Source organism: Carcharhinus amblyrhynchos, chromosome 11 (genome assembly GCF_965287045.1).
Source record: "Carcharhinus amblyrhynchos chromosome 11, sCarAmb.v2.hapA, whole genome shotgun sequence".
Lineage (NCBI taxonomy): Eukaryota > Metazoa > Chordata > Chondrichthyes > Carcharhiniformes > Carcharhinidae > Carcharhinus > Carcharhinus amblyrhynchos.
The window spans coordinates 11,877,911-11,905,479 of record NC_137334.1 but is presented as its reverse complement, the minus strand read 5'-3'; the positions used below and the strand labels follow the sequence as shown (position 1 = coordinate 11,905,479).

Here is a 27,569-nt window from a genome sequence, read left to right as displayed (position 1 = left end):
CATGTTAGTCTGTAGTAAGGCAAGGGTCACTCCTGAGGCCTCAGCTATTACAGAAAGGGACCAAGAGTTCGCTACTGGTACAAAGCTAGGTAAGACCAAGGGTGTACCAATGCAAAGCCCTGTCCCCCACATCCTCAGGATAAGGGGCCAATCATTTAAAAGTGAGATGAGAAACTCCTTCACTCAAGTGGTTGTGAATCTTCTGAAATTGTTGACCCTAAAGTGTTGAGATTTTTTGATCTCTTAGGGCATCAAAAGGCATGGGAAGCGGGCACAAATTGAGGCAGGAGATTGGCCAAGATCGTACTAAGTGGCAGAGCAAGCTCGAGGAGCAGAATAGTCTACACTTGCTCTTATTTCTTATGTTCTTGTAACACTTTTCACAACCTCAGCATGTCTCAAAGAGCTTTACAGCCAAACAAATACTTTTGATGTAAACTCGCCTTTGTAATGTAGGAATACAGATTGAGAAGAAACCTTTTTTTCCCCCTCAGTGCAGCAGTTTTCTCTGGCCTTGTGTTTAGGCCTACTGTAAATGGCCCAGGTAATCGACACGATTACACCATTAAGTACTGCAGTGGAGAAGGCTAAAATTGGACTGACTGGAAATCTGGACTCTCTGGCATTGCAAAGAGAGGAGTGAGATAGAACCCTTGAGGTAATGATTCCTTTTGTCCTAACCTTGCTTCAGGGGAAAAGGGGATTCCTTAATGCAAGATGCAGGAAACTTGGAGTTTTGTGTCTGAAAGTAGATTTTATTTTGGATATACCACTTATTGAAAATTACGTGCAAAGTATTTGTTTTTTTTTAATCATTTTCTAATTTCCTTCTTAATTTTAGTTGCTAAATGTGATCCAGCTGGACCAGAAATTAGGCCTGAAGATAAAAAATGGCAAATGAGGACGTGGTTCAGTCCACGCAGTAAAAAAATGAGGTATGTGCTGGATATGAATGTTACGAAGAAGGATCCGAAAGCAAATCCAAGCTCCAATTTCAACGGGGCATCACCTTCTGTGTTTGAATTCTTGTCTTCGCCTTCCCCTCCACATGACTCTCCAAAGAGGAAACCTCCGGCCAAGTCAAAACAGGCAGTGCGGAAAAGATTGGCTGATGCCAATAAAGGTTGGGGCTTTGGAAAGAAAAGAAGCCAGAAAATGGGGCGGGAAAATGACAGCCCTGGAGAAATAGATGGTGATCGAGTTGTCTCATTTTACAACCAGCCAGTGGTCTTCAGCAGTCAGGGACAAACAAGTCCAGCTGACAGTCTGATTGGCACCAGTGCAGAGTCTTCAAAGAAAAATATGATTAATGATCCTCCTGAAGCATCTCCCACTGTGAAGGATCCCACTCGCAAGGATGATTCCCTTGAACAGTTGGATCAAACTGTCAAGAAGAAAGAAGACACTTTTTCTCTCATTCCTGTGCCAACAACCATCTTCAATGCTAAGAGATCAAGGAAATCGTCAGATTCAAGCAGCAAAACTCCTTCAAAAAGGAGCAGAAAAGAAGTTCAGAGTTCTTCTTGCTTTGAAAAACCACTCGCAAGTCATAGTGCGAATGTACGTGAGCCTGCTAAATTCACACAACAGAGATTTCCAGCTACTCCAGAGCTTAGATCAGACTTGACTGAGAATATTAATGGGACGCAAGCCTTCTCTTCAGAAAACAGTTGTAGTACACCATCCAGCGGACACAATAGTCAAAGAAAGCAATGTGCAAAACAGAAATCTCCTCGAACTCCTCGAACGCCACTACCTACGTTTAAAAACCTGCCGCCTGGAAGTTGTGCAATGACTCCGATCTCTCCTGTTACTCCCACGATGAAGAGAAATCACAAGGGTGAAACTCCACTTCACATTGCTGCCATAAAGGTACAGTACACCACTAAAAGCTGACACTTGGCAAAAGCATTCATTTTAGAATTGCTTTCATTTTACTTCTGTTCTGAGCTTCCCATAGCAGATTGTCAGTGCGTCATTCCAGATCATCTATAGGTTTCTGCTCAAACTCTGAACACTGGCATAGAATCTACAGTGCAGAAGGAGGCCATTCAGCCCATCGAGCCAGCACCAACAACAATCCCACCCAAGTCCTATCCCTGTAATCCTAATCTCCCTGACACAAAGGGGCAATTTAGCATGACCAATCAACCTAACCCGCACATCTTTGGATTGTGGGAGGAAGCCCATGCAGTCACGGGGAGAATGTGCAAACTCCGCACAGACACTGACCCAAGGCCGGAATTGAACCTGTGTCCCTGGCGCTGTGAGGCAGCAGCACTAACCACTGTGCCACCATGTCGCTCTGGCGTGAACCAGTTGGTTCAGATAGCCTGTCTCTCTGCTGAATTACAGAGGGCATAGAAAAGTCAGAAGTGAGGGGAGGACCACCATGGCCTGGAAACGTGGGAAGGGAGGTGATTAGACCCCAGGGTTCAGACCACCCTGCTGACTATGCATCATTAGAAAATACTCTCTACTTTAATGTCTAACATCATCCAGTTCCCATATTAGGACACTAGACCTGAAATGTTAACTATTTGTCTCTGCACAGATGACTTGCCCAATTTGCTAAGTGCCTCCAGCACTTTCCATTTTTATTTCAGATTTCTAGCATCCACAGCATTGGGCTTTTCCTTTTAAATATATTGATATCTGTTTGGCCATCGGGCAGTACCTTTCATTAGGATTTTATCCAATTTCTGTGAATTGACAATTTAAATTTGCAATTTGTTTAAATTTGACAGTAGTCATATATTTACAGATGGATGAAGAAAATTTGGTTAATTTGATGTATGCCACGGGTGTGTGGCTGAAAGGTAGTGTAGATAATTTAAAATGGAATATTACAGCTTTAGGTCGCTGTGCTTTGTCACTGTCTTTGTGACTAGTGTGTTGAAGCAGCTTCCACTTTGGAAATGCGACAGTACGAGAAAGACTTGTATTGTTTTTATTTATTCGTGGGACGTGGGTATCACTGGCGAGGCCAGCATTTATTGCCCATCCCTAGCTGCCGTTGAGAAGGTGGTGGTAAGCTGCCTTCTTGAATTGCTGCAGTCTAATTTTCAGTAGCACCTTTCAAGACTGCCCACCCATTGTGCTATATAGCTACTTAATGTATAGTCACTGTTGTTATGTGGAAAACGAGACAACCACACGCACAGCATAATTCCACAAACAAGTCTCTAAACAACCAGATAATTTGTTCTCCGTATTGCTTTAGGAATTGGCCAGCACCCAGTTGTGAATGCCCCGTCCTTCGAAAAGGTAGCATGAGATCATTAACTTTCACCCGAGGGATAACAGTTGCTGGAATTTTACTGGCATACCCACCTGAGGCTCATAAAGTCAAGCCCGAGGCGAATGGAGAATGCCGTTCTGCGAGCCTTGCCTGCCCCAGTTTCGGAGTGGGCGTGCTGGTAAAATCAGGGCCAGTGTCTCGGTTTTAAAGTCTCATCCAAAAGTTACCATCCTCCCTGACAAAGCAAAACTCCTTCAGGATGCCGCTGGAGTAAGATAGCACTGGGCTGTGCATTTAAGGTTTGCGGCAGGTCTGGTCTGTTGGTCAACAGCGATTAGGTCACGTAGAGTTGCCCGGTAACGTAACCTCATCCTGAGCTTGGTGACAGACGAGCGGGGAATTGTAAAATTGTGAAATCACTGAATGACATTTCGTGAAATGTCAGCAAATTCCTGAACTGCCTACATGGGGGAGGGGGGATGAAAATGACACCCCCCCCCCTTCAGTTGCCTGGGAAGCTGATGTGCACACAAAATACGGTAGCACAGTGGTTAGCACTGCTGCTTCACAGCTCCAGGGGCCTGGGTTCGATTCCCGGCGTGGGTCACTGTCTGTGTGGAGTTTGCACATTCTCCTCATGTCTGTGTTGGTTTCCTCCAGGTACTCTGGTTTCCTCCCACAGTCCAAAGATGTATGGGTTTGGTTGATTGGCCTTGCTAGAAAATTGCCCCTTAGTGTCCTGGGATGCATAGGTTAGAGGGATTAGTGGGTAAAATATGTAGGGTTATGGGAGTGGGGCCTGGGTGGGATTGTGTTCGGTGCAGACTCGAAGGGCCTCTCTCTGCACTATAGGGTTCTATGATCTAAGTAACCTTATTCCAAATTATCTGAAGACAATTAGAATCTTTGAGAAGTTATGCTAGTCATTCAGTTTATTGTTATTCATTTATTCATGGGGTGTGGGTATGATTGGCAAGGTCAGCATTCAGTGCCCATTTCTAATTCCCTCAGAAGTGGTGGTGAGCTGCCTATTTGAATTGCTGCAGTCTGTATGATGAAGCTGCTGACCTGCAGTGATGATAGTCGGGTGTTCCTGGATTTTCACCCGGCAACACTGAAGAAAAGGCAATATATTTCCAAGTCAGGATGGTGGGTGACTTGGAGATGGCGTTTCCGCTGCCCTGGTCTTTCCAGGTGCTAGAGATTGTAGGTTTGGAAGGGACTGACAAAGGAGTTTTGGCAGGTTACCACTGTGCATCTTGTAGATTTATGTATGCTGAAGCTGTCTTTTGCAGGGAATCAATATTTAAGGTGGCAGATGGTGTGCCATTCAAATAGGCTGTTTTGTTTTGGATAGTGTTGGGTTTCTTCAATGTTTTTGGAGTTGTATTCAAACAGGCAAGTATCCCAACACATTCCTGACTTGTGCCCTGCAGGTGGTGGAGCGGCTTTGAGAGATTAAAAGTTAAGTCATTAGTTATGGAATATCCAACCTCTAACTTGCTGCTATGGCCACAATGTTTATCTGACAGGCGGCATGGTATTTAGCACTGCTGCCTCACAGCACCAACAACTTGAGTTCAGTTCTGGCCTTGGGTCACTGTCTGTGCGGAGTTTGTATGTTCTCCCCATGTCAGTGTGGATTTCCTCTGGGCATTCCGGTTTCCTCCAACAAAGTTTAAAGTTTATTTATTATCACAAGTAGGTTTATGTTAACATTGCAATGAAGTTACTGTGGAAATCCCGTAGCCACCATGCTCTGGTGCCTGTTCAGGTACACTGAGAGAGAACTTAGCTTGGCCAATGCATCTAACCAGCGCATCTTTTTTGGACTGTGGGAGGAAACCGATGCACCCAGAGGAAACCCGGGGAGAATGTATAAACTCCACACAGACAGGAATTGAACCTGGATCCCTTGAGCTGTGAGGCAGCAATGCTAACCACTGTGCCAACGTGCTGCCTGAAGTCCAAAGATGTGCTGGCTAGTTGATTAGCCATAGTAAAATGCACAATGGTAATGTTAGTGATCATGAAGTGAGATGGTTTGACAGCCCCTCGTAGGAAATGGTCATTGCTGGCTCTTGTATGGCATAAATGTTATTTGCCACTTTTAAGCATGTATATCATCCAGGCCTTGGGTGAGAGCACAATCTTTGCATTGTTGCAAATGAACTGAAAACTTTGCAACCATATTGAATTGTCTGACCTTTGATGCAGGAGAGCTCATTGATAAAGCAGTTGAAGATGTTTGGGACTGGAATATTTCCCTGAAGAACTCAGCAACTTCCTGAGGTTTTTGCACTGCATCGGACCCCAGTCAGTGAATAAGTTCCCCCAATTCCAATTGTTTTAAACTTGGTCAGATGCTTGCTGCCTTGTGCCAAGAGCCCTCGCACTCTTCCCTGCACTCAATTTCAGCTCTTCTGACTGTTTGATTTGATTTGACTTGTGTTAGTATATAGTGAAAAGCATTGTTTCTTGTGCAGTGTACAGACAAAGCATGCCATTCATAGAGAAGGAAATGAGAGAGTGCAAAATGTAGTGTTACAGTCATAGCTAGGGTATAGAGAGAGATCAACTTAATATGATAGGTCCATTCAAAAGTTTGATAACAGGGAAGAAGCTGTTCTTGAGTCAATTGGTATGTGTCCTCAGAATTTTGTATCTTTTTCCTGACGGAGGAAGGTGGAAGAAAGAATGTCCAGAGTGCATGGGGTTCTTAATTATGCTGGCTGCTTTTCTGAGGCATTGGAAAGTGACTCAGTGTCAATGGATGGGAGGCTGGTTTGCGTGATGGATTGGGCTACATTCACGGCCCTTAGTAGTAGAACGCGAGCCATACCAACTGTGATAAAACCAGAAAGAATGCTTTCCATGGTGCATCTGCAAAATTTGGTGAGACATAGTAAATTTCCTTAATCTTCTGAGAAAATAAAGGTGTTGGTGGGCATTTGTAACAGTAGTGTTGGCATGGAAGGAACAAGACAGGTTGCTGGTGATCTGGACACCTAAACATTCTACCATTTCTACTTAATCCCCTAGACAGGGGCACGTACTCCACTACGCTTCCCGAAGTCAATTATTTTCTCCTTCATGTTGTTGAGTTGAGGGACAGGTTATTATTGTCGCACCAGTTCACCAGATTGTCTCTCTTTCCTGCCCTGTCTCGTCATTGATTGAGATCTGAACCACTGGAGTGGTGTCATCAGCAAACTTGAAAATCGATTTGGAGGGGAATGCAGCCACACAGTCACGGGTGTATAAGAAGTATAGTCCGGGCCAGTCGCTTCGAGAAAGCTGCTGCGATTGACGCCTACAGTGGTGACCTTAGATACAGGTTCTTCCGGGGTGGAGGGCGTGCTCTCGCTAACCTTTTGCTCAAAATGGGCATAGAATGCATTGAGTTCATGTATAGACTTAGATTATAATGAGGTCTGGAGGTGAGTAATGCTGGTGAAATCTAAACTGGACTTGGATTTAGGAGAGTACTGCTGTGTAAGTGCCACTCGATGACACTTTCTGTCATTTTGCTGATGATTGAGAGTAGACTAATAAGATGGCCGGTGGGTGGATTGTGTTTGTCCTGTTTTTACGGGCAGGAAATACTGGGGTAATTTTCCACCTTGTCAGGTAGCTGCCAGTTTTGTAGTCGCAATGGAACAGCTTGGTTAAGAGTTGTGACAGTTTCTGGAGAGCAAGCTTTGAGCAGTGCAAATGTGATGTTGGGGTCCATAGTCTTTGCTACCTCTGGTGTATCCATGCTTGATACCACAGGGTTTGAATTGGCTGAAATCTTGCATCTGTGATGATGGGGATCAGAAAGAAGCCAAGATGGATCATTCACTTCTCACTGGCTCAAGGTGATTGCTAAAACTGTAGGCTTGTTTTTGCACTGATGTGCTGGGCTCTGCCATTGCTGAGCCTGAGTATATTCATAGAACCTTCTATTAATTGCTCAGTTTTCCTTCACCGCTCATGTCTGGATGTGGGAGGACTGCAGAGCTTTGATCGAATCGTTGGTTGTGTAATCACTTAGTATTCTCATCCTGCTCAGCATGCAAAAGTAGTTCTATGTTGTAGTTTCACCAGGTTAGCACCTCATGTTTCATGGGTAGACTCATCATTCGAGTATTTCCCAACTGTCCGTGATTTAGTTGTTTTCTGTGGGCCCTCTCGTGACTAAGTATGCGAGATTGCCATGAACACCCTTAGAACTAGCAGCTCACATTGTCATTGATAATTGTGGAAATTCCTGCTGTTGCACAGTCTCTGGCTGCTTTCTGGGTACTTTGGATAGTGCAGATCTGATCTCAGAACATTCTGAGCCATATTTCACTGCTTGTGGATCAGTCGGTTGTATTATTTCTCAAGAGGAGTGATCTGAAATGCTGAAATTTGTAAGGCTCTGGGTATCCTTAAATTGTTTGCATAGTTACAATCTCCATAGAGACTGGTAACTTCAAGTGTCTGCCTCCAGGCAATTTCCTCAGTTTTTAGAAAGTTTCTTAAATCCGCCACCAACAGTGAAACCTGTTCTGATGATGATTCTTCCTCCTAGGCTCCAAGATGTGTTTCCCTGACTGGAGACTGCCTGACGTAGCTCGCTAAGTCAAGCGGCCTTTTCCCTTTACAGAATCTCTGCTGTCTTTGTGTTGCTCCTTGATTTGTCGGGAAGCCTGTTACTTGACCTCAAAGATGGCTTCCTCTTCCCCATGGCAATGTGAAACACGTTCACCTTGCATCCAGTTATAACTGCTGATCATTCTCGACCCTGACTCCCTTTTACCTTGGAAGTTATTGGGACAGCATACAGCACAACTGTTAGCACCCTGGTATTGGAGCAGGAGCGAGGGGCCATGAAGTTGTCTCCTGTTCTATTTCTCATGTGGGCAGCATGGTGGCACATGGTTAGCACTGCTGCCTCAGAGCCCTAGGGACCCAGGTTCAATGCCTGGCTTGGGTCACTGTCTGTGTGGAGTTGCACATTCTTCACATATCTGTGTGGGTTTCCTCCAGGTGCTCTGGTTTCCTCCCACATTGAAAGATATGTGTACGTTATGTTGATTGCCATGCTAAATTGCTGCTCAGTGTCAGAGACCAACAGGGTAAATACATGGGGATGGGACTATGGGGACAGGACCTGGGTAGGATTGTTAGTGCAAGCATAGTGGGCTGAATGGCCTCCTTCTGAACTGTAGGGATTTTACGGTAAGGATTAAAAAGCTGCATGGATCTTTGAGAGCCAAAAACAACAGGTGGATTTTGTTTAATATAAAATCTTTTTATAACGTTACAGTTTGCTAAATTATTCACTGTATATCACCTTACCAAATGTGAAGTATTAAAAATGCATCTGTGTACAAACAGATTATGTACATAAACGAGTGTGCTGTATTATTGAACCAGTGTAATACTAGGGGATTTTCAGGTAGTTTCACGGCAGTGTTAATGTAAGCCCTAGGCATTAATTAATCAACTTTAAACTTTTTAAGCTGATCCAGCCATTTTACTGTCTTTTAGGGTGACATTAAGGCAGTGGAGCAGCTATTGGAGAATGGAGCTAATCCAAACATCAAAGACAATGCAGGGTGGACACCATTGGTATGTATTTATTCATATTCGCAAAAATATATTTTTGTGTTTTCTGCATCTGATTTAAAAATATAAACTAGTTCAAACAACTTGTCAACTAAATGTGAACTGTGAGTTGCCAGTCAGATAGATAAGTATCTTTTCTCATCAAAATTGCTATAACTTACGGCTTAGATGCCTGTGAATTACCTATCTGCTGTTTTAAGGGAGATGCATATGTCTCAGTGCAAGCCATGATGATTCTGTTTCAGTCTCACTACCTTTCTCGGGTGGAAGCGGTAGCAAGTTTCCCTGGATTGTGATATCTGACACATAGCTTCAAACCTTTAATAATGGGTTAACCTGAGGCTTATCATTTTAACTCAACAAGACTGCTTCCACTTTCAAATGGGCGGCATGCTGGCACAGTGGTTAGCACTGCTGCCTTGCAATGCCAGGGACTTGGGTTCGATGCCAGGGACTCGGGTCACTGTGCGGAGTCTGCACATTCTCCCTGTGTCTTCATGGGTTTCCTCTGGGTGCTCCAGTCTCTGTCCACAGTCTGAAAGATGTAGTGCTTAGTGCATTGGCCATGCTAAATTCTTCATCAGAGTTACCCGAACATGCATCGGAGTGTGGCAACTAGGGGATTTTCACAGTAACTTCATTGCAGTGTTAACATAAGCCTACTTCTGACGCTAAAAATGAACTTTAAAACTAGGAACAAAGTCCAGATTCCCTGCCTCCCTTGAGCAATGCTCTCCTCGTTTCTAATGGAGTTTGAGTCTGCAGGCACTGTTGCAGCTTTTGTTAAATGAGGAAAGTGTACGAATGCAACACCAACAATTGCTCGAACTAAGGGATGAATTCAGTGTTGTGGTTGCTGTTCGTCAAAGAGCTAGAGAGTGATGTGCCATGACAGGTCACTAGCTGGTGGTAGCCAAGCAAGGCAAACTTTTTTTTTGCTGCATTAGATTCTGCTCTTTGTAGATCTGGGTTTAATCAGTGCTTGAAAATGCATGTTGCACTGGGTAAATTACTGTGCCCTTTTTTGCACAGGTTAAATTGTGTCCTTCACAATTTGATGAATTAGCTTTTACAATTCATTTGCATTTGACTGCCTCAAAATACAGTAATTTGCAGAACTTTTCAAAGATTGTACTTTTAATTACACAAATTATTGCAATGGAAACCTTGCTGTTAAATAACAAATGCATTAACGTTTAGCTGGGAACTACTTAGCGTTCCTGAAGCTCTTCTGTTAACGCCAGTCAGATATTATTTGGCCCCTAATTCATCTTCTGAGCTCTCATTTTTCTTTCACGTAGCAAGTTTACAAAATTGGGACAGTTGCATTCAGAGTAACGTGTGAACAGGCGTGTGTCGACAGGTTCTCCAGGGGGAGAGAAGCCGCAATATTCCTGTTCTTCTTGCAGTGCAGTGTAGTGGACAGCTGTGCCTGGAGCGTTGAGTAGGAATTGGCAGCAGATCATAAATTGCACGGAATGAAGCAACAGATCATGAGATTTTATGATTCATCAGAAATCCAAGTAAAGTTATAGTTTATTTATTAGTGTCACAAGTAAGGCTTGCATTAACACTGCAGTGAAGTTACTGTGAAATTCTCTTACTCGCCACACTCCGGCGCCTATTCGGGTCACTGCACCTAACCAGCATGTCTTTCAGACTGGGAGGAAACCGGAGAACCTGGAGGAAACCCATGCAGACACAGGGAGAATGTGCAAACTCCACACAGTGAATCAAGCTGGGAATCGAACCCAGGTCTCTGGTGCTGTGAGGCAGCAGTGCTAACCACTGTGCCACCATGCCGCATATGATGTTACATATGGTATTACATCATATTTTGCATTTCCATTGATTTTCACGGAAAAGCCGTGATCCGTATCCAATAGAAATCATAGAAACCCTACAGTGCAGAAGCTCATCATTCGGCCCATCGAGTCTGCACTGATCACACTTCCACCCAGGCCCTACCCCCCTATCCCTACATATTTACCTGCTAATCCTTCTAACCTACGCATCTCATGACTCTAAGGGGCAATTTTTAGCACAGCTAATCCACCTAACCCACACATTTTTGGACTGTGGGAGGAAACCAGAGCACCCGGAGGAAACCAACGTAGACATGAGGAGAATGTGCAAGCTCCACACAGACAGTGACCCAAGCCAGGAATCGAACCCAGGTCCCCATGAAGTGTGAAAAGTAGCAAAGCCTTGAAATATAAGGAAAATTACAATATAGTCCCAAAAAAAATTTGTTAAATTGCACGAGCTGCAGCAAAACGTAATCACTTCAACATCATTCAGCTTGTTCATCAATGTCTGGATGTCATTAAAATAAAAGATTTATTTCACACACGACTGTCAAAGGAAGATAGAACTCCTTTCAATCCAGATGGTGGGAACATATGAGAACAAGGGGTTTGTTATCGAGGCTCAGCTTGGTTCCCACACTTTACTGCATGCCTAACAGCAACGGCTGCATCTAAATGAGTTTTATGTCTATCTCGATATAGGTGATTAGCTTATTGAGAGCACTCTGGGCGAGCAAGCTACATTCAGATTTCTTTTAATCCTCAGAACATTTCCATTGCAACAGAATCACGTGAGAGACCAACCTGATCAAAAGCTGATAACAAAAAAATATTTGTGTAATACTGTTTTACATCATTCAAGCCACTTGAAAGCTGGATGGTGCTTAAGAATCATTTTTGCCAATTGCTGTTCTACAATGCACAGAATGAGTCTGCCTCCGGCAGGCCTGTGGTGTTTCCTCTGTACATTATAGTATAATTTAAGCAGAATGTATAGCATGGTAAAGAATCATTCAGTCCAGCTGACTTATACTGGTGTTGATGCTCCACATAAGGTCCTCCAAAATGTCTTTTACCTAGCCTTTCACAGCATATCCTTCTGTTCCTTTCTTCCTTGTACTTATCTAGCGTTTTGGTTAAAGAAGTTCATTTAACTATTACAGATTGTACACTGAAGTGTGGCAACGTTAGTCCCTCTGTTGCACGCCAACCAACCATGTCTGTGAAAATGCCCAGGTTTTTATCCTATAATCTTCCTACCGAGATGATGGCAAGCAGCAATTAAGCTCATAAAAATACAAGAGCAGGAGTAGGCCATTCGGCCCCTTGAGTCTGCTCCACCATTCAGTAGGGTCAGAGTGGCACAGTGATTTAGCACTGCTGTCTCGCAGTGTCAGAAACCCAGGTTCAATTCCCAGCTCAGGTCACTGTCTGTGCGGAGTCTGCACATGCTCCCATATCTGCGTGGGTTTCCTCCGGGTGTTATGGTTTTCTCCGACACTCCAAAGATGTGCTGGTTAGGCGGATTGGCCATGCTAAATTCTCCCTCAGCATACCTGAACAGGCACTGGAGTGTGGCGACTAAGGGATTTTCACAGTAACTTCGTTGCAGTGTTAATGTAAGCCTACTTGTGACACTAATAAATAAATAAATCTGATCAGACATTCTTCACGTCCACTTTGCTGCCCTTCTTAATAACTCTTGATTACCGTACTTCATTTGAATGTATGCGTGGATTGCACATGTTGCCCCATGACCCAGTGGAGCTCTGATCCAACTTGCTGCCCCTGTGTTTAGTGTTAGAAAATTTAATTTGCTACGTATCCCTGCATTTTGTGAATGTTAACAAAATTTATGTACTTTGTAGCTCCAACGTGTTCTAGTTGAACATAAGTAGTGCTTTTCTCTCGAATGTTTGGGAACCTTCCAATGTTGACATTGTGATCTTTAAAAGCTTGAAGAAAGATGTGCATAATGAATGGGCTATGTGTTTGCAGCATGAAGCCTGTAACCATGGACACATGGAGATTGTAGCGCTGTTGCTGAAGTTTGGCGTTCTGTTGAACACGCCGGGATACCAGAACGATTCTCCCCTGCACGATGCTGTCAGGAATGGACATGTGGATGTTGTCAAGCTGCTGGTCTTGCACCGAGCCTCTCAGGATGTGATGTGAGTAATCAACACTCGGTCCAATCAGCAGCCACGGGTTATATCTAGCTCAGTATTGCCAAAGAAAATATTTCGTCTTGATTAAGTAATGCTGTTAAAGGAAATTGCAGAATCTGTAATAAGGAATATACTTCATAATCAACTGAAAGATTCGCAAAGGAAATTGTCCTAAAGACTAAACCACCTTATTCTAAGAGGTTTGGTGATGAATTTACAGTAATAATATTCTAATTCCAGAATATTTCTTGCGTTCAGAGTTGCATCATTGTGCAAAATGAATAAAGGTGGGATTTTGGGTGTTTTGCGATTGTAATTCATTTGAGGAGCTCTATTGTTGCCCTCGTAAACCTGCAGAGCAGTTTTGAATGCTTTCAGCAGAGTCCTGACACATGAATTACAATGTTAAATTGTCTCTCTAATGTCTATTAGTTTACGTAATGCTTTTAGACATAACTTTCACTTTCTGGTCGTCGAAAAATAAATTGTTGCATTACCCTTGCCCTGGCGAGAGTTTGAATTCACTTATTCTAATTACATTGTCAGTGGCAGCTACAACAAACGGGGATGGTAATAGTTGGCCATTGCATTGTCTGTGATGTTGTTTAATGTGTGATAGATTCAGTCTCGCTTCATTAATTTGCATTTTGACAGGTGAATTTGTAGCCTCGCGCAAGAAGCTCAACATTATATAGAAATATGTGGTGGGAAGAACCATGCCAAGTTAAATGTTGGGCGACTAATTCTTACTCTCTTGAGACCCTAATTTCAAACACCAAACCATCTTGAGTCTTCCTATCGCTTATTTTCAACCTTAATTCTCAAACCCACAGTCGGGAGGACGGGGTGGGACTGCTGCCTCACAGCGTCAGGGGCCCCAGTTCCATTGCAGACTTGGGTCACTGCCTATGTGGAGTCTGCGCTTTCTCCCTGTGTCTGGGTGCGTTTTCCCCCAGGTGTTCCGGTTTCCCCCCTCAGTCTGAAAGATGTGCTGGTTAGGGTTAGGCTGTGCTAAATTCTCCCTTGGTGTATCCGAACAGCTGCTGGAATGTGGCGACTTGGGGGATTTTCACAGTAACTTCATTGCAGTGTTAATGTAAGCCTTACTTGTGACAATAATAAATAAACTTAAAACTTAAACACCTCAACAATTAAAGTTCTAAGGCACTAATCCTCCTCTTGCCATTTATTTTCATTTCCGCTCCATCTCCAGCATACTCAGGGATGATCTTTGAGCCGAGGAAGTAAGGAAGCACAAAGACTGCAACTGGTGCAGCTAGTCGCAGAGAGTGAGCTTAGGAATTTGTTGAGTGAGGAAATTTTAAGGGTTAATCTCTTTCTAAAATCTGGTCTAGTTTGTGTTTTGAATTTAAGTATGATTTACTGTTAAAGTTTCTTTCCGTCTCAGGGATAAACAAGCTCAGTACAAGAAAGACAGTTGAAGTTAGTTAATTAGGAGGCTAGTTTGAAATAGATTCTCCCCCCAACAGCACCGAGTATTCTGTGTAGAATTTCAGTTAGTATAAATAGAGGTGGCCTTGCTACTTTTATTCTGCATCATTCATCAGCAAATCAGAATGTTGGACTTGCTTTCCCTGGGTAACATTGTCTGAGTCACGTCACATGCAGCTGAGTAACCCAGGCTCAATCCCTTCTCAGGACTGCCTCGCGTATTGTATGTTAGTTAACTAGCACTGTGTAGCTGCGGCTCAAGTTCTGTCCTCAGGCTGCAATCCTCATTTTAGTAAAATGGATATTTGGACCATGTTATCCAGATGATTCTCCTGGAACTGCCTACTTTGCAAACTTGGTTGCATTGCCATATTTGTTGTTTTCTTATCCTTTTCCAATATTCCCAAGATTCTGGGTCCAGTTTGACTCAACTTTTTTTGGTGGTGGGAGGGGGGGCGGTGTTCAAGGTTCAGTGTAAACAACCACTCAGGGTATTTGCTGTCTGGCTGCAGTTCTGGATCTTTGCCTTGCTTGTACATGTATGCTGTGGCAGTTAACATGGTCAAACTGACAAGGTCCTTACAGACCTCGGGACCTCACAGCGCATCTTTAGCTCCCATCTTACCCTTCCCTTTAACAGCTGCTTTCTTGGCGTACCCGCTCACAGCAGCTCTGCGGACTGGGTCACACTGCAGCAATGTGCCACCCTCCGAGTGATAAGCCAGTAAGCAGCTTGCTCGTGTGTGAAATCAGCACTTGTGAAGACGGCAGCTCGTCACTGAGTGCAGCTAGCCACAAAGTGTGAGCTTGGGAATTTGGTGAGAGCGGGGAGGTACTGCTGTTCACATAAGTAGCCACTTTGGGCTACTTTGGGTTTGCTATTCTCTGCACTCTTTTAAATGCAAAGTTTAAAAGAGTTAGGGGGCTCAGTTTGAGGACCTATTGCATTCTGAGAAAAATTCTAAATGTTTCACTCCAGGGAAACGGGAAAGTCGTTGAAGAGTGTTTTGCTCATTTATCTTTCAATTCAGGATTATTTACTAATGACTGTGAGGTTTTATTACTAGCACTAAGGTTTACTACTGTTAGTAAACCTTAATAGGAGCAGCAGGCTCAAGGTTTCTTGTATGTAGTTTGTAATAAGTAGGCACTTCAGTACAGCTCGGCTTAGTGGCATGCCTATCCAGCAAGTCGTGGATGCTTCCTGTGGCCTTGATGACCACGGCGCCGCAAGTATCCTCAGCCACAGCAGCTTCTGCTCAGAGTTTTGGAACTCGAGCGACAGCTGGAGTCACTGTGTGCATCCGCGAGACCGACAACTATGTGGATAGCATATTTAGGAAGGTGATCACATCGTAGTTTGAGAGTGGAAGCAGAGAGCACAATACCTGCCCTGCCCCGCACCCCCCCATTTCTTGTTCAGTAACTGGTTTTCCATTTTGGATACTCAGAGTAGTAAGGGCGTGGAATGCCCTGCCTGCAACAGTAGTGGACTCACCAACATTAAGGGCATTTGAATGGTCATTGGATAAACATATGGATGATATTGGAATAGTGTAGGTTAGATGGGCTTTAGATTGGTTTCACAGGTTGGCGCAATATCAAGGGCCGAAGGGCCTGCACTGCGCTGTAACGTCCTGTGTTCTATTCTAGTGAGAGTGATGGTTTGTCAGAGGTGTGCAGCTTAAGCCAACTCCATGGCACCATGGGTGGCTCAGCTGCACAGGAAGGGAGAAAGAAGAGTGGAAAAGCAAAAAGTGGTGGAGAATTCAGTAGTTAGGGGAACAGACAGCTGTTTCTGCAGCTGTAGACATGACTCCAAGGTGGCCGAGCTATGGATGTTACTGAGCAGCCACAGAACATTCTTCTGGGGGAGCCTGAACACTGAGAGGTTCTGCAGTGAGAATCATAGAATTCTACAGTGCAGAAGGCCATTCAGCCCATCAAGTATACACCAACCACAATTCCACCCAGGTCCTATCCCCATATTCCTAGGAACTTGCTCTAGCTAGTCCCCCTGACAGTAAGAGGCAATTTAGCATGGCCAGTTCACCTAACCTGCACATTTTTGGATTGTGGGAGGAAACCAGAGCACCCGGAGGAAACCCATGCAGACACAGGGAGAACATGCAAACTCTGCACAGACAGTGACTCAAGCCGGGAATCGAAACCAGGTCCCTGGCGCTGTAAGGTGGCAGTGGTAACCACTGTGTTGCCCCTTGTAGTCAACATTGGTGCCAATGACATTGACGGAAATACATTCTGAAAGCATATTTTAAGGAGGTAGGGAAGAGATTAAAGCAAAGGACTTCAAAGGCAATATTTCCAGGAGTTTTCTGATGACAGATGTTAAGATAATTGGCCTGTATTCTCGTGCTCTCTGCCTTCCTCCTATCTTGAATAGTGGAATTATATTTGCTATTTACCTAATGGAACTTTTTTTTATCTGATGAGAGTTTTCCAAAATCTGGGGAAATTTGGAAAATTAAAACAAATGCATCAACCATCTCAGCAGCTGTTTCTTCCAAGAACTTAAGACGAACTCCATCAGGACCTGAGAACTTGTTTTTAGTTCTAATAATTTTCTGAGTATTCTTTTCCCTTGTGATTGTAATCAATTTAAGATCCTTCCCTTTCACCTCTTGATAACACAGTTTATTTCTAGGATGTTATTTGTACCCTCTACACTTCAGACTGGTGCACAATATCTGTTCAATTCATCATCCACTTCCTTATTTTCCACTATTAATTCCCCAGATTCATCTTGAGAGGACTAACGTTCACTTTCTTTTTTCCTGTATAAATATCTGTAGAAACTCTTAGAATTTTTTTATATTTCTAGCTAGCTTTCTCTTGTGTTCTATTTTCTTCCTCATTTTAATTTGGCCATTCTTTGCTGGTTTTTATATTCTGCCCAACCTTCTGACCTGCCACTAATTGTTCTCTGCATTTTTTTTCAAATTAGTACTATCTTTAACTTTCTTAATTAGCCACGGATGGTACCTCCTTCCCCTGGAATCTTATATTCTCACTGAAATGTATGTTTGCTGAGTGTTATGAAATATCTTGGCTAAGTGTTATGAAATGTCCACCACTGCATCTCTACTGACTTATCCTTTAACCTAATTCTCCAGTTGACTTTAGCCAACCCTGTCTTCCTAACTTTGTAATTGCCCTTATTTAAGTTCCAAAACCTAGTCTTAAGCCCACTCTTCTCTCCCTCAAATTGAATGTGAAATGTTATGATCACTATTACCTAGGCCTTTACTTTGTGGTATTTAATTAATCCTGTCTCGTTGCACGTTAACAGATCTAAAATAGCCTATTCTCTGGTTGACTTTAGTATGTGCTGTTCTAAGAAATTGTCTCAAATTACAGAATACAGAAAAATGTTCGAAGAAATTGATAAAGAAGGGTAGGATAAACTATGAAGCTGGGCTAGTGCTTAATATAAAAAAGGATAGCAAGAGTTTTTATAAATACATAAAAAGGAAGAGGCTGGCTAAGTTGAACGTTGGACCCTTAGAGGATGAGAGGGGGGACTTAGTGGTAGGGGATGGGGAAATGGCTGAGGCCCTGAATAACTTTTTTGTTTCGGTCTTCACGGAGGAGGATGTGAGTAATTTGCGGGGTGTTAGCGATGGAAAGATGGTAGGAGTGGAGGGCCTGAATGACATTATTGTTACTAGAGAGGCGGTGCTCGATAGACTGGAGGGACTGATTGTGGACAAGTCCCCAGGACTGGATGGGATGCATCCAAGAGTTCTGAAGGAAATGGCGGAGGTGATAGTGGATGCCTTGGTGATTATTCTCTAAACGTCGCTGGATTCCGGGGAAGTGCCGGAAGATTGGAAAACGATTAATGTTACGCCGTTGTTTAAGAAGGGTGCCAGGCAAAAGGTGGGGAATTATAGGCCGGTTAGTTTAACGTCTGTTGTAGGAAAAATGTTAGAATCCGTGATCAAGGAGAAAATAGCGAGGCATCTTGAGGAGAATTGTTTGGTAGAGCAGACGCAGCATGGTTTTGTTAAGGGGAAGTCGTGTCCGACGAATTTATTGGAGTTCTATGAGGATGTGTCTAGGGCGGTGGATAGAGGAGAGCCGGTGGATGTGGTCTTTCTTGATTTTCAGAAGGCATTTGACAAGGTGCCTCACAAGAGGTTATTGCAGAAGGTCGAGGCATGGAGTTGGGGGTAGGGTGTTAGCGTGGATAGAGGATTGGCTGTCAAATAGGAGGCAGAGAGTGGGGGTCAATGGGTGCTGTTCGGATTGGCGGTTGGTGACTAGTGGAGTGCCCCAGGGGCCGGTGCTGGGACCTCAGCTATTCACCATTTATATAGATGATCTGGAGGAGGGAACCGAGTGTATGGTGTCGAAATTTGCTGATGACACCAAGATTGGTGGAACGGCAAATTGTGCGGAGGGTGTGGAGAGTCTGCAGAAGGATCTAGATAGGCTGGGCGAATGGGCCAGGAACTGGCAAATAGAATTTAATGTTGGCAGGTGTGAAGTTGTCCACTTTGGTAGGAATAATGGTAGGAAGGACTATTACTTAGGTGGCGAAAAACTGCAGCAGGGGACGGTGCAGAGGGACCTCGGGGTCCTTGTGCATGAGTCGCAAAAACCCAGCCTGCAGGTGCAGCAGGTGGTCAGGAAGGCGAATGGGATGCTGGCCTTCATAGCGAGGGGGATTGAATATAAAAGTAGGGAGGTCTTGCTGCAGCTGTATAGGGCACTGGTGAGGCCGCAGTTGGAGTACTGTGTGCAGTTTTGGGCGCCGTACTTACACAAGGATATTTTGGCCTTGGAGGGAGTGCAGAGGAGGTTTACTAGGCTGATGCCGGAGTTGAGGGGGTTGAGCTATGAGGAGAGGCTGAATAAACTAGGCTTGTACTCGTTAGAGTTTAGAAGAATGAGGGGAGATCTCATTGAGACGTATAAGATGTTGAATGGGATGGATAGGATAGAGGTGGAGAGGCTCTTCCCGCTCAGAAAGGACAGTAGGACTCGAGGGCACAGCCTCAAGATAAAGGGGGGGTGGTTTAGAACAGAGTTGAGGAGGAACTTCTTCACTCAAAGGGTGGTGAATCTCTGGAATTCTCTGCCCGTTGAAGTGGTGGAGGCTGCCTTGCTCAATATTTTTAAGACGCGGGTTGATAGGTTTTTGATAGGCAAGGGGATTAAGGGTTATGGGGAGAGGGCGGGAATGTGGAACTGAGCCACGACAGATCAGCCATGATCTTATTGAATGGCGGGGCAGGCTTGAGGGGCTAGATGGCCTATTCCTGCTCCTAGTTGTTATGTTCTTAAAAGACAACTCTTCTGTTTGAAATATACTTGCTTGTTCTTCCACCACTGTACCTTCCAGGTGCTTGCACCTTGACACTTTAACATTCAGACTTAGATGCATTTGCCATGGCTTCAATCAGCCCTTCTACGTGCAATTTGTGTGTAATTTCCCACATTCTGGTGTTAACCTTGGCCGCCACCTCTGTATCAGGGGTTGGATTCAAATTCCATTCCAGATCCTTCAGTGCAGATGTTCAGCTGACAGATCAGTGCAGTACTGATGGAAGGCTGCATTGCTGGAACTACTGTCTCTGTGATATGTTAAACTCAGAACCCATCCCTCCTCTCAGGTGGACAAATAAACCTCGTGCCACTACTCAGTTAAGAGCAGAGGAGCCCTCCCAAGTGTCCTGGCAGGTATCTATCTCTCAACTCATGCCACCAGAACAGATTTGATCTGATTGTTATTTGTGGGGCCTGGCTGTGTGTGGTTTGGTTGCCATGTTTCATACACTGCAACAGTAGGTTTTGTGTTCCTTTTAACAAATTGGGTATCCCTGTTTCCCTACAGAGCTTGCAGTGATATAGGGCTAACCCCTTCATCTGAGGAAGGAGAATTGAGGTTGCTATGTAAGCACTTTGTCAGAAAGCAGTGCTGGCAAGACCTTGTCCTCAGGATAATGACCGTACTTTTCATCAACTATTTTGCTCCTTTAGTTCCTTTTCAGTGATCTACCGAATGGAATTCATAATGCCATTTGTATTTGAATGTAAAATCTACTCAACTTTTAATACCTTTTCATTCTCCGTTTTGATTTTAGTTTTCCAGTTTATAATTGAGCTTCTGCTAGTGGCAGTGAGAATTCTTTAATGTTTTATGAAGAGTGGGGAGGGATGGTTAAACAAATTTACCTCCGACAGCCTGGCACGATCATTGATATTCAGGAGAGTTAGCCTACCCTTGTATTGATTCCTCATAGACATGTACTTGTCAGGGTAAAATTGATTTGATTGCTTTCTCAAACAATGTATTTGGATTTCTCTCTGCAGAAGCATTCCAGATTGTTTCACTGGGTAATTAGATAAAAGGTAGCTGTCTTTCTTTTGCAAGACTCTTAATGATACAGTTTTGATTTGTTCTGAGGCTATGAGTATCTGCTGAAAATCAGTTATGAGCACCAACCTTTGGTCTCGGGAAGTAAGCCGTGATCGACAGTTGCGTCTTTCGAGATGACACAAAATCTGTTATGGAAGCTGTTGACCAATGCATTTGTTTACATAATTCAATCACTCAGTTCCTGAGCTGTTATCTCTACAGCCTAAGTGATCGTGTATGGTAAATAATTTCAGCCGCAAGGGGATGAGCAACGAGGATTCTGCTCTCTAGAGTTTGAAAATATTAGTAAAGAATCAAGGACTGTTTTTTTTTTAAACTGATGTGCAGTTTGCTTCTGCATAATTTTGCGTGTACTTCAGTATGGAGTCTACGGAAATAAGGCAAACAAGTAGGGAGGTCATGGAACCGACACAGATTAAAGGGGAGGAGGTGCTTGCTGTCTTGAGGCAAATCAGAGTAGATAAATCCCCAGGACTGGACAGGGTTTTCCCTCGGACCTCGAAGAAGACTAGTGTTGAAATTGCAGGGGTTCTGGCAGATATATTTAAAATGTCGGTATCCATGGGTGAGGTGCCGGATGATTGGAGGATAGCTCATGTTGTTCCGTTGTTTAACAAAGGCTCAAAAAGTAATCCAGGAAATTATAGGCTGGAAAGTTTGACGTCAGCAGTAGGTAAATTATTGGAAGGAGTACTAAGAGATAGGATCTACAAATACTTGGATGGACAGGGACTCATTAGGGAGAATCAACATGGTTTTGTGTGTGGTAGGTCATGTTTAACCAATCTGTTAGCGTTTTTTGAGGAGGTTACCAGGAAAGTGGATGAAGGGAAGGTAGTGGATGTTGTCTTCAGTAAGATGGACTTCAGTAAGGCTTTTGACAAGGTGCTGCATGGGAGGTTAGTTAGGAAGGTTCAGTCGCTAGGTATACATGGAGTGGTAGTAAATTGGATTAGACATTGGCTCAATGGAAGAAGCCAGCGAGTGGTAGTGGAGGATTGGTTCTCTGAGTGGAGGCCTGTGACTAGTGGTGTGCCACAGCGATCAGTGCTGGGTCCATTATTTTTTGTCATCTATATCAATGATCTGGATGATAATGTGGCAAATTGGATCAGCAAATTTGCTGATGATACAAAGATTGGAGGTGTAGTGGACAGTGAGGAAGGTTTTCAAAGCTTGCAGAGGGATTTGGACCAGCTAGAAAAATGGGCTGAAAAATGGCAGATGGAGTTTAATGCAGACAAGTGCGAGATATTGCACTTTGGAAGGACAAACCAAGGTATAACATACAAGGTAAATGGTAGGACACTGAAGAGTGTTGTAGAACAGAGGGATCTGGGAATACAAATATGTAATTCCCTAAAAGTGGCGTCACAGGTAGATAGGGTCGTAAAGAATTCTTTTGGTACATTGGCCTTTATAAATCAAAATATTGAGTATAAGAGTTGGAATGTTATGGTGAGGTTGTACAAGACATTGGTGAGGCCAAATTTAGAGTATTATGTGCAGTTTTAGTCACTTAATTACAGGAAGGATATTAATAAGGTTGAAAGAGTGCAGAGAAGGTTTACAAGGATGTTGCCGGGACTTGAGAAACTGAGTTACAGAGAAAGGTTGAATAGGTTAGGATGTTATTCCCTGGAGCGTAGAAGAATGAGGGGAGATTTGATAGAGGTGTATAAAATTATGATGGGTATAGATAGAGTGAATGCAAGCAGGCTTTTTCCACTGAGGCTAGGGGAGAAAAAAACTAGAGGACATGGGTTAAGGGTGAAGGGGGAAAAAGTTTAAAGGGAATATTAGGTGGGGCTTCTTCACACAGAGTGGTGGGAGTGTGGAATGAGCTGCCAGATGAAGTGGCGAAAGCGGGCTCACTTTTAACATTTAAGAGGAAACTTGGACAGGTACGTGGATGAAGAGGGGTGTGGAGGGATATGGTCCAAGTGCAGGTCAGTGGGATGAGGCAGAAAAATGGTTCAGCACAGCCAAGAAGGCCCAAAAGGCCTGTTTCTGTGCTGTAATGTTCTATGGTGTAGTAAACACTGCAGCTTTTAGGCTGAGCTACATTGTGTCTCAGGGTGTTGTTTGCTAATTGGAATGATCTGGAAGACATGGTTAGTGGGCTGAACTATTTCTTGCTCCAGTAGATTCAATTGATTGTTTACCCTGCAGCACACCAGCTAACACAACAAACACAAGATTAACTTTTGGTTGAAAGGAATCTCAGAATTGTCTGTGATAGCTTGCTTTTTGTATCAAAATATACTGAGTAAATGCTTAAATTGTAACATCAAGCTTGGTAAATATAGCATGCAATACTGTCTGGTGTTACTGTCCCGAATATGTTATAACTAACTTGTATTGCTAAAGGTATTTTACTGTGGCTCAGGGAGATTCACCATTATAGGATCTAAATGCAGACCTGGTTTGGGCACTCTTGGTTTACAAAAAAATTCACAACAGACAAATTGGTGTTGTGCAGAGGATATTAAAAAAGAGAAAACAAAACAAAACTGCAGAGCTGAAGCGGGGAAATGAAACATTGAAAAGTGAGTGCAGATAGTTCCATCAGTTACAATCACCGTTGTAATCTGTATGGTATTTCAGTTGCATTCCTTTAACCTTAATCCCGTTGTTATAATGGAAAAGTGCAGATGTTTTTGTATGGAAGCTCATTTGAAATGGAAAGGTGCAGATTTTGAAATTAGGGAGGAAAAAATCATACATCCCGGCAAATCAATTATTGTAATACATTTTAGATTTACTTTAATGCAGAATTTGACTTAGTGCTTCAAGGTGAATTGCCTGTAGATAAAGTGTTTCACTGGATGTTATGTGAAAGCAATCTCAGTATTGATTCAATTTTTTTTGCCCATTAGAAACAGGACCTGGTTAATGCAGGTTTAGTCAGGTTGATTTGGAGGGTTCAATGAGAGCCTCCATTGTCATTTGAGGAACTGATGTGGTATTATCACTAGACTATTAATCCAGAAACTCAGCTAATGCTCTAGGGTCTTGGGTTTGAATCCCGCCACGGCAGATGGTGGAATTTGAATTCAAATAAAAAGTATCTGGAATTAAGAATCTGATAACCGTGAAACCATAGTCAATTGTTGGAAAAACCCATCTGGTTCATTGATGTCCTTTAGGGAAGGAAATCTATCGTCCTTACCTGCTGTGGCCTGCATGTGACTCCAGAGCCATAGCAACGTGGTTGACTGTCAAGCGCCCTCTGAACTAGCCTAGCAAACCACTCAGTTTCAAGGGCAATTAGGAATGGGCAATAAATGCTGGACAGCCAGCAACACCCATGTCCCCTACATGAATTAAGAACAAAGGTCGATTGTGATTGATAATCCAACAGGGAATAAATACATCGCCTGAGGAAGTCATGGTAACATGTAAGGTACTGAAAGGAAGGAGTTAATTTGCTTAATTTCTAGTGTTCCTCCACCACTGCACTCCGTCCCCCTAACACTTCCACTAACAGATCTAAATTTACTCTGAATGCGTTCATTAAAAATCCTTTTCACTTTTTGAAATCTATAATTATTCTAATCACATGGAAACCATTTGAATCATAGAAGGGCTAAAATTATTTGTTAGCATGCAAATGGCTGTCGCAGTTTGGTCAGCAGTCTGATATTGGAGAAACAATGGATTTTCTTTCACCGAGAAAGCAATGTAACAAGGTTAATAAATCTTTTAACATATTTCTACATAAATCAAGAACAAGTGCTTAGTCTTTTAATTTCCATTTGACTTTTTTATAAAGCTTGAGTTGTTCAGGTGAGAATGTGTGTTGGGCTGGAGAGCTTATTGAAACCAGCAGGTTTAGCGCATGAGTTGAGATTTTCCATTTGAGGTGAGGGGAGATATTGAGGGCAGGGACGTTGATGAATGGCCAAAAAGAATGGGTGTAGTCATCAATATGTAAGAGGTCATAGAGGTTTGCAGCATGGAAACAGGTTCCTTGTCCATGCCACCCAGTTTTTAACCACCGAGTTAGTCCAATTGTCCATGTTTGGCCCACATTCCTCTGTACCCATCTTAGCTATGCAACTGTCTAAATGCTTAAAGATAAAATTGTAGCTGTCTCAACTACTATCTCCAGCAGCTTGTTCTAGACACTCTGGACCTTTTTGTATCTTTCCCCTTAAACCTATGCCCTCTACCTTTGGGAAAAGATATCTACCTGATCTACGTCCCTCATTATTTTATAGACCTCTATAAGATCACCCCTAAGCCCCCTACACTTCAGGGAAAGAAGTCCCCAGCTATCCAGCCTCACCTTATAACTCAAATTATGGGGTCCCTGTAGCACCCTAGTAAATCTTTTCTGCACTCGTTCTAGTTTAATAATATCCTTTCCATAAAATGTGGTGTTTCGCTTTTCCTCAGATTTGGGCAGTGGAGTTTTTTTAAAGTTTGTTTATTAATGTCACAAATAGGCTTACATTAACACTGCAATGAAGTTACTGTGAAAATCCCCTAGTTGTTACACTCTGGCGCCTGCTCATGTACACTGAGGGAGAATTTAGCATGGCCAATCCACCTAACCAGCACGTCTTTCAGACTGAGAGGAAACCGGATCACCTGGAGGAAACCCACGCAGACACTGGACAAGATGCAGGCTCTGCACAGACAGTGACCCAAGCCAGGAATTGAACTCGAGTCCCTGGCATTGTGAGGCAGCAGTGTTGACCACTGTGCCATCTCAGGAGAGTGGTGAGTTCCCTCTTTGAACAGTCATGATCTTTGTGATTGTTGTGTTCCCACAATAGTATGAGGTAGGAAATCCAGCACATAAGCTCAGAAATGAAGCCTAGGTGCCATTTTACTCCAGAGGAAGTTAACAGTCAACCACATAATAGAAACTGAAGTCAGTTCGAGTTGAGGTCATGTCAGAGTGAGACACCCTTCCTTGAGAACATTAATGTACTGTCAGGTTTTTTTCAGATATTTTGTGGTTACTTTTCTGGTGCTGGCTCACATATGACTGAACTTATTGCTTTCTGTACTTAAATGATGAGAATTGAACTCGTAACTGATGCTAGGTTACTAGTCCTCGTACACTTTAGCCAGGTGTAGGAACTCCATTTGCAGAATTTGAGAGAAACCAGATTTTAACTGTTCTTGCAACTACATGAAGATGACCAAGTGGCACCGCATTGGCCATTGCATCTGGATCCACGTTGACTCAGGTAGTGCAGAGGTGACCACAGAATTAAAGTAATAAGATAGAAAATATTTTGCATGTATAGAAAATAAAGCATCCCCTTGCCTATCCTTCACCTTAACACTTTCCACTTATAGCTCTAATATGTTCACAGATATATAATTTCCTCAGATTCAGGCAATCACAGTATCTCAGAAAACCAATCAACCAGATTTTTGTTTACAGTCTCTCTTGGGTTACTAATTAGTCCTGGCATTCTACAAATTACATGTTAATGTTGGGTTGGAATAATATTTCTAGGCCTAGATTCCAAAATGCATCTGTAATCATTCATCATTACAGTTACTCATTTTGGTTGCAGGGCACTATATCTCCTTTTCCTTAGGCAGTATATTTCGCTCTTGCCTTTATTATTATTATTCAAAAAATTCAAATTGGAAAGTCAAAATTACTCTGAATCAGGATGCAATCTAAGAAATTTGAAAACATGACATTTTTCTGGTTCATTGATTATTAAACTTATACTGGAATCATCGGCCATGAAGATGTTTACTGTATTCTTCCTACTATATATTTTAGTATAAGTGACTTTGATGCTGTTTCCTCTGACATCAGTTCCACCATTATAATCAGGCAGGTCACTGACTATTTCACCCAACTGTTTCACTAATGTGCTTCATTTCCCAGATATGGGCAAGCCTGTATGTGATTTCAGTCCCCTACCAATGTGGATTAACTCTTAACTGCCCTGAGCAAACCACTGTACTGTATCAAAGCCTTTTCAGAAAATACAACAGTGCTTCAAAAATAGGCCCATCCTGATCATCTCAGAATGACTGGGAAATGATGCTATGATAAGTGACGCCCACATTTCTGAGAATGAATGAATTAATTAATTAAGAGCGAATGTAACAGTACCCTTCTCCACCTCACAACACTGACTTTCTTGGCTTTTTAATTCCCCCAGTAAGATTGCATTGTCTTTACCCATTTGAGCCCTTTAATTAGTCATATGAAAGCTTAATGTGGCAGTTATACAAGCTTGGCATAAGGAATACTAATTGTAATGAAAGGGATTACTGGAATTGGCAGCTATACAAGTTCGGCATAAGGAATACTAATTGTAATGAGAGGGATTAACTGGAATTTTCATCGCTCGCAATTTGGTGGAAGGCACCTATTTTAAGTAGCTCTGCTATGTTTGTACATTTTCAAAATAAGACATTTCTGGATAAAAGCAAATTACTGCAGATGCTGGAATCTGAAAGCAAAAGAGAAAATGCTGGAAAATCGCAGCAGGTCTGGCAGCATCTGTAAGGAGAGAAAAGAGCTGACGTTTCGAGTCCAGCTGACCCTCTGTCAAAGCTTTGTCCATGGGTGCTGCCAGACTTGCTGAGTATTTTCAGCACTTCTACTTTTATACAATCTGTGTACCCATTTGGTGCACAGTTAGGCAGTTTTAATTAAACTTTATGTCATTAGATGCATCATTTTTGCTGCAAATACAGAAAGGAATGGAACAAGCAAACTAACAAAGGTTGTATTTTAATTGCTGCTGATTTTATTGTCTCGTTGGGATGGGGAAGCGGCTTATTTTGGTAGGAAGAACGAGGAGAGGCAACATGAAATAAAGGGTACAGTTATGAGCTGAATAGAGGGGCAAAGGAACCTTGGTAAATGTGCACAAATCATTGAGGGTAGTGGGACAGGTTGAGAG

General features: G+C 43.0%; 1 protein-coding gene across 2 annotated transcripts in view; it reads left to right on the top strand.

Annotated features, from left to right (window-relative positions):
* Positions 1-27,569, top strand: part of LOC145349912 (BRCA1-associated RING domain protein 1-like) — a 194,223-nt gene that overhangs the window by 44,454 nt on the left and 122,200 nt on the right. For both annotated transcript variants that reach the window (XM_080198578.1, XM_080198579.1), the window contains 3 exons: positions 842-1,872; positions 8,762-8,842; positions 12,646-12,818. In XM_080198578.1, coding sequence (XP_080054704.1) covers positions 842-1,872; positions 8,762-8,842; positions 12,646-12,818 — 1,285 coding nt within the window. The remainder of the gene's footprint in view (positions 1-841; positions 1,873-8,761; positions 8,843-12,645; positions 12,819-27,569) is intronic.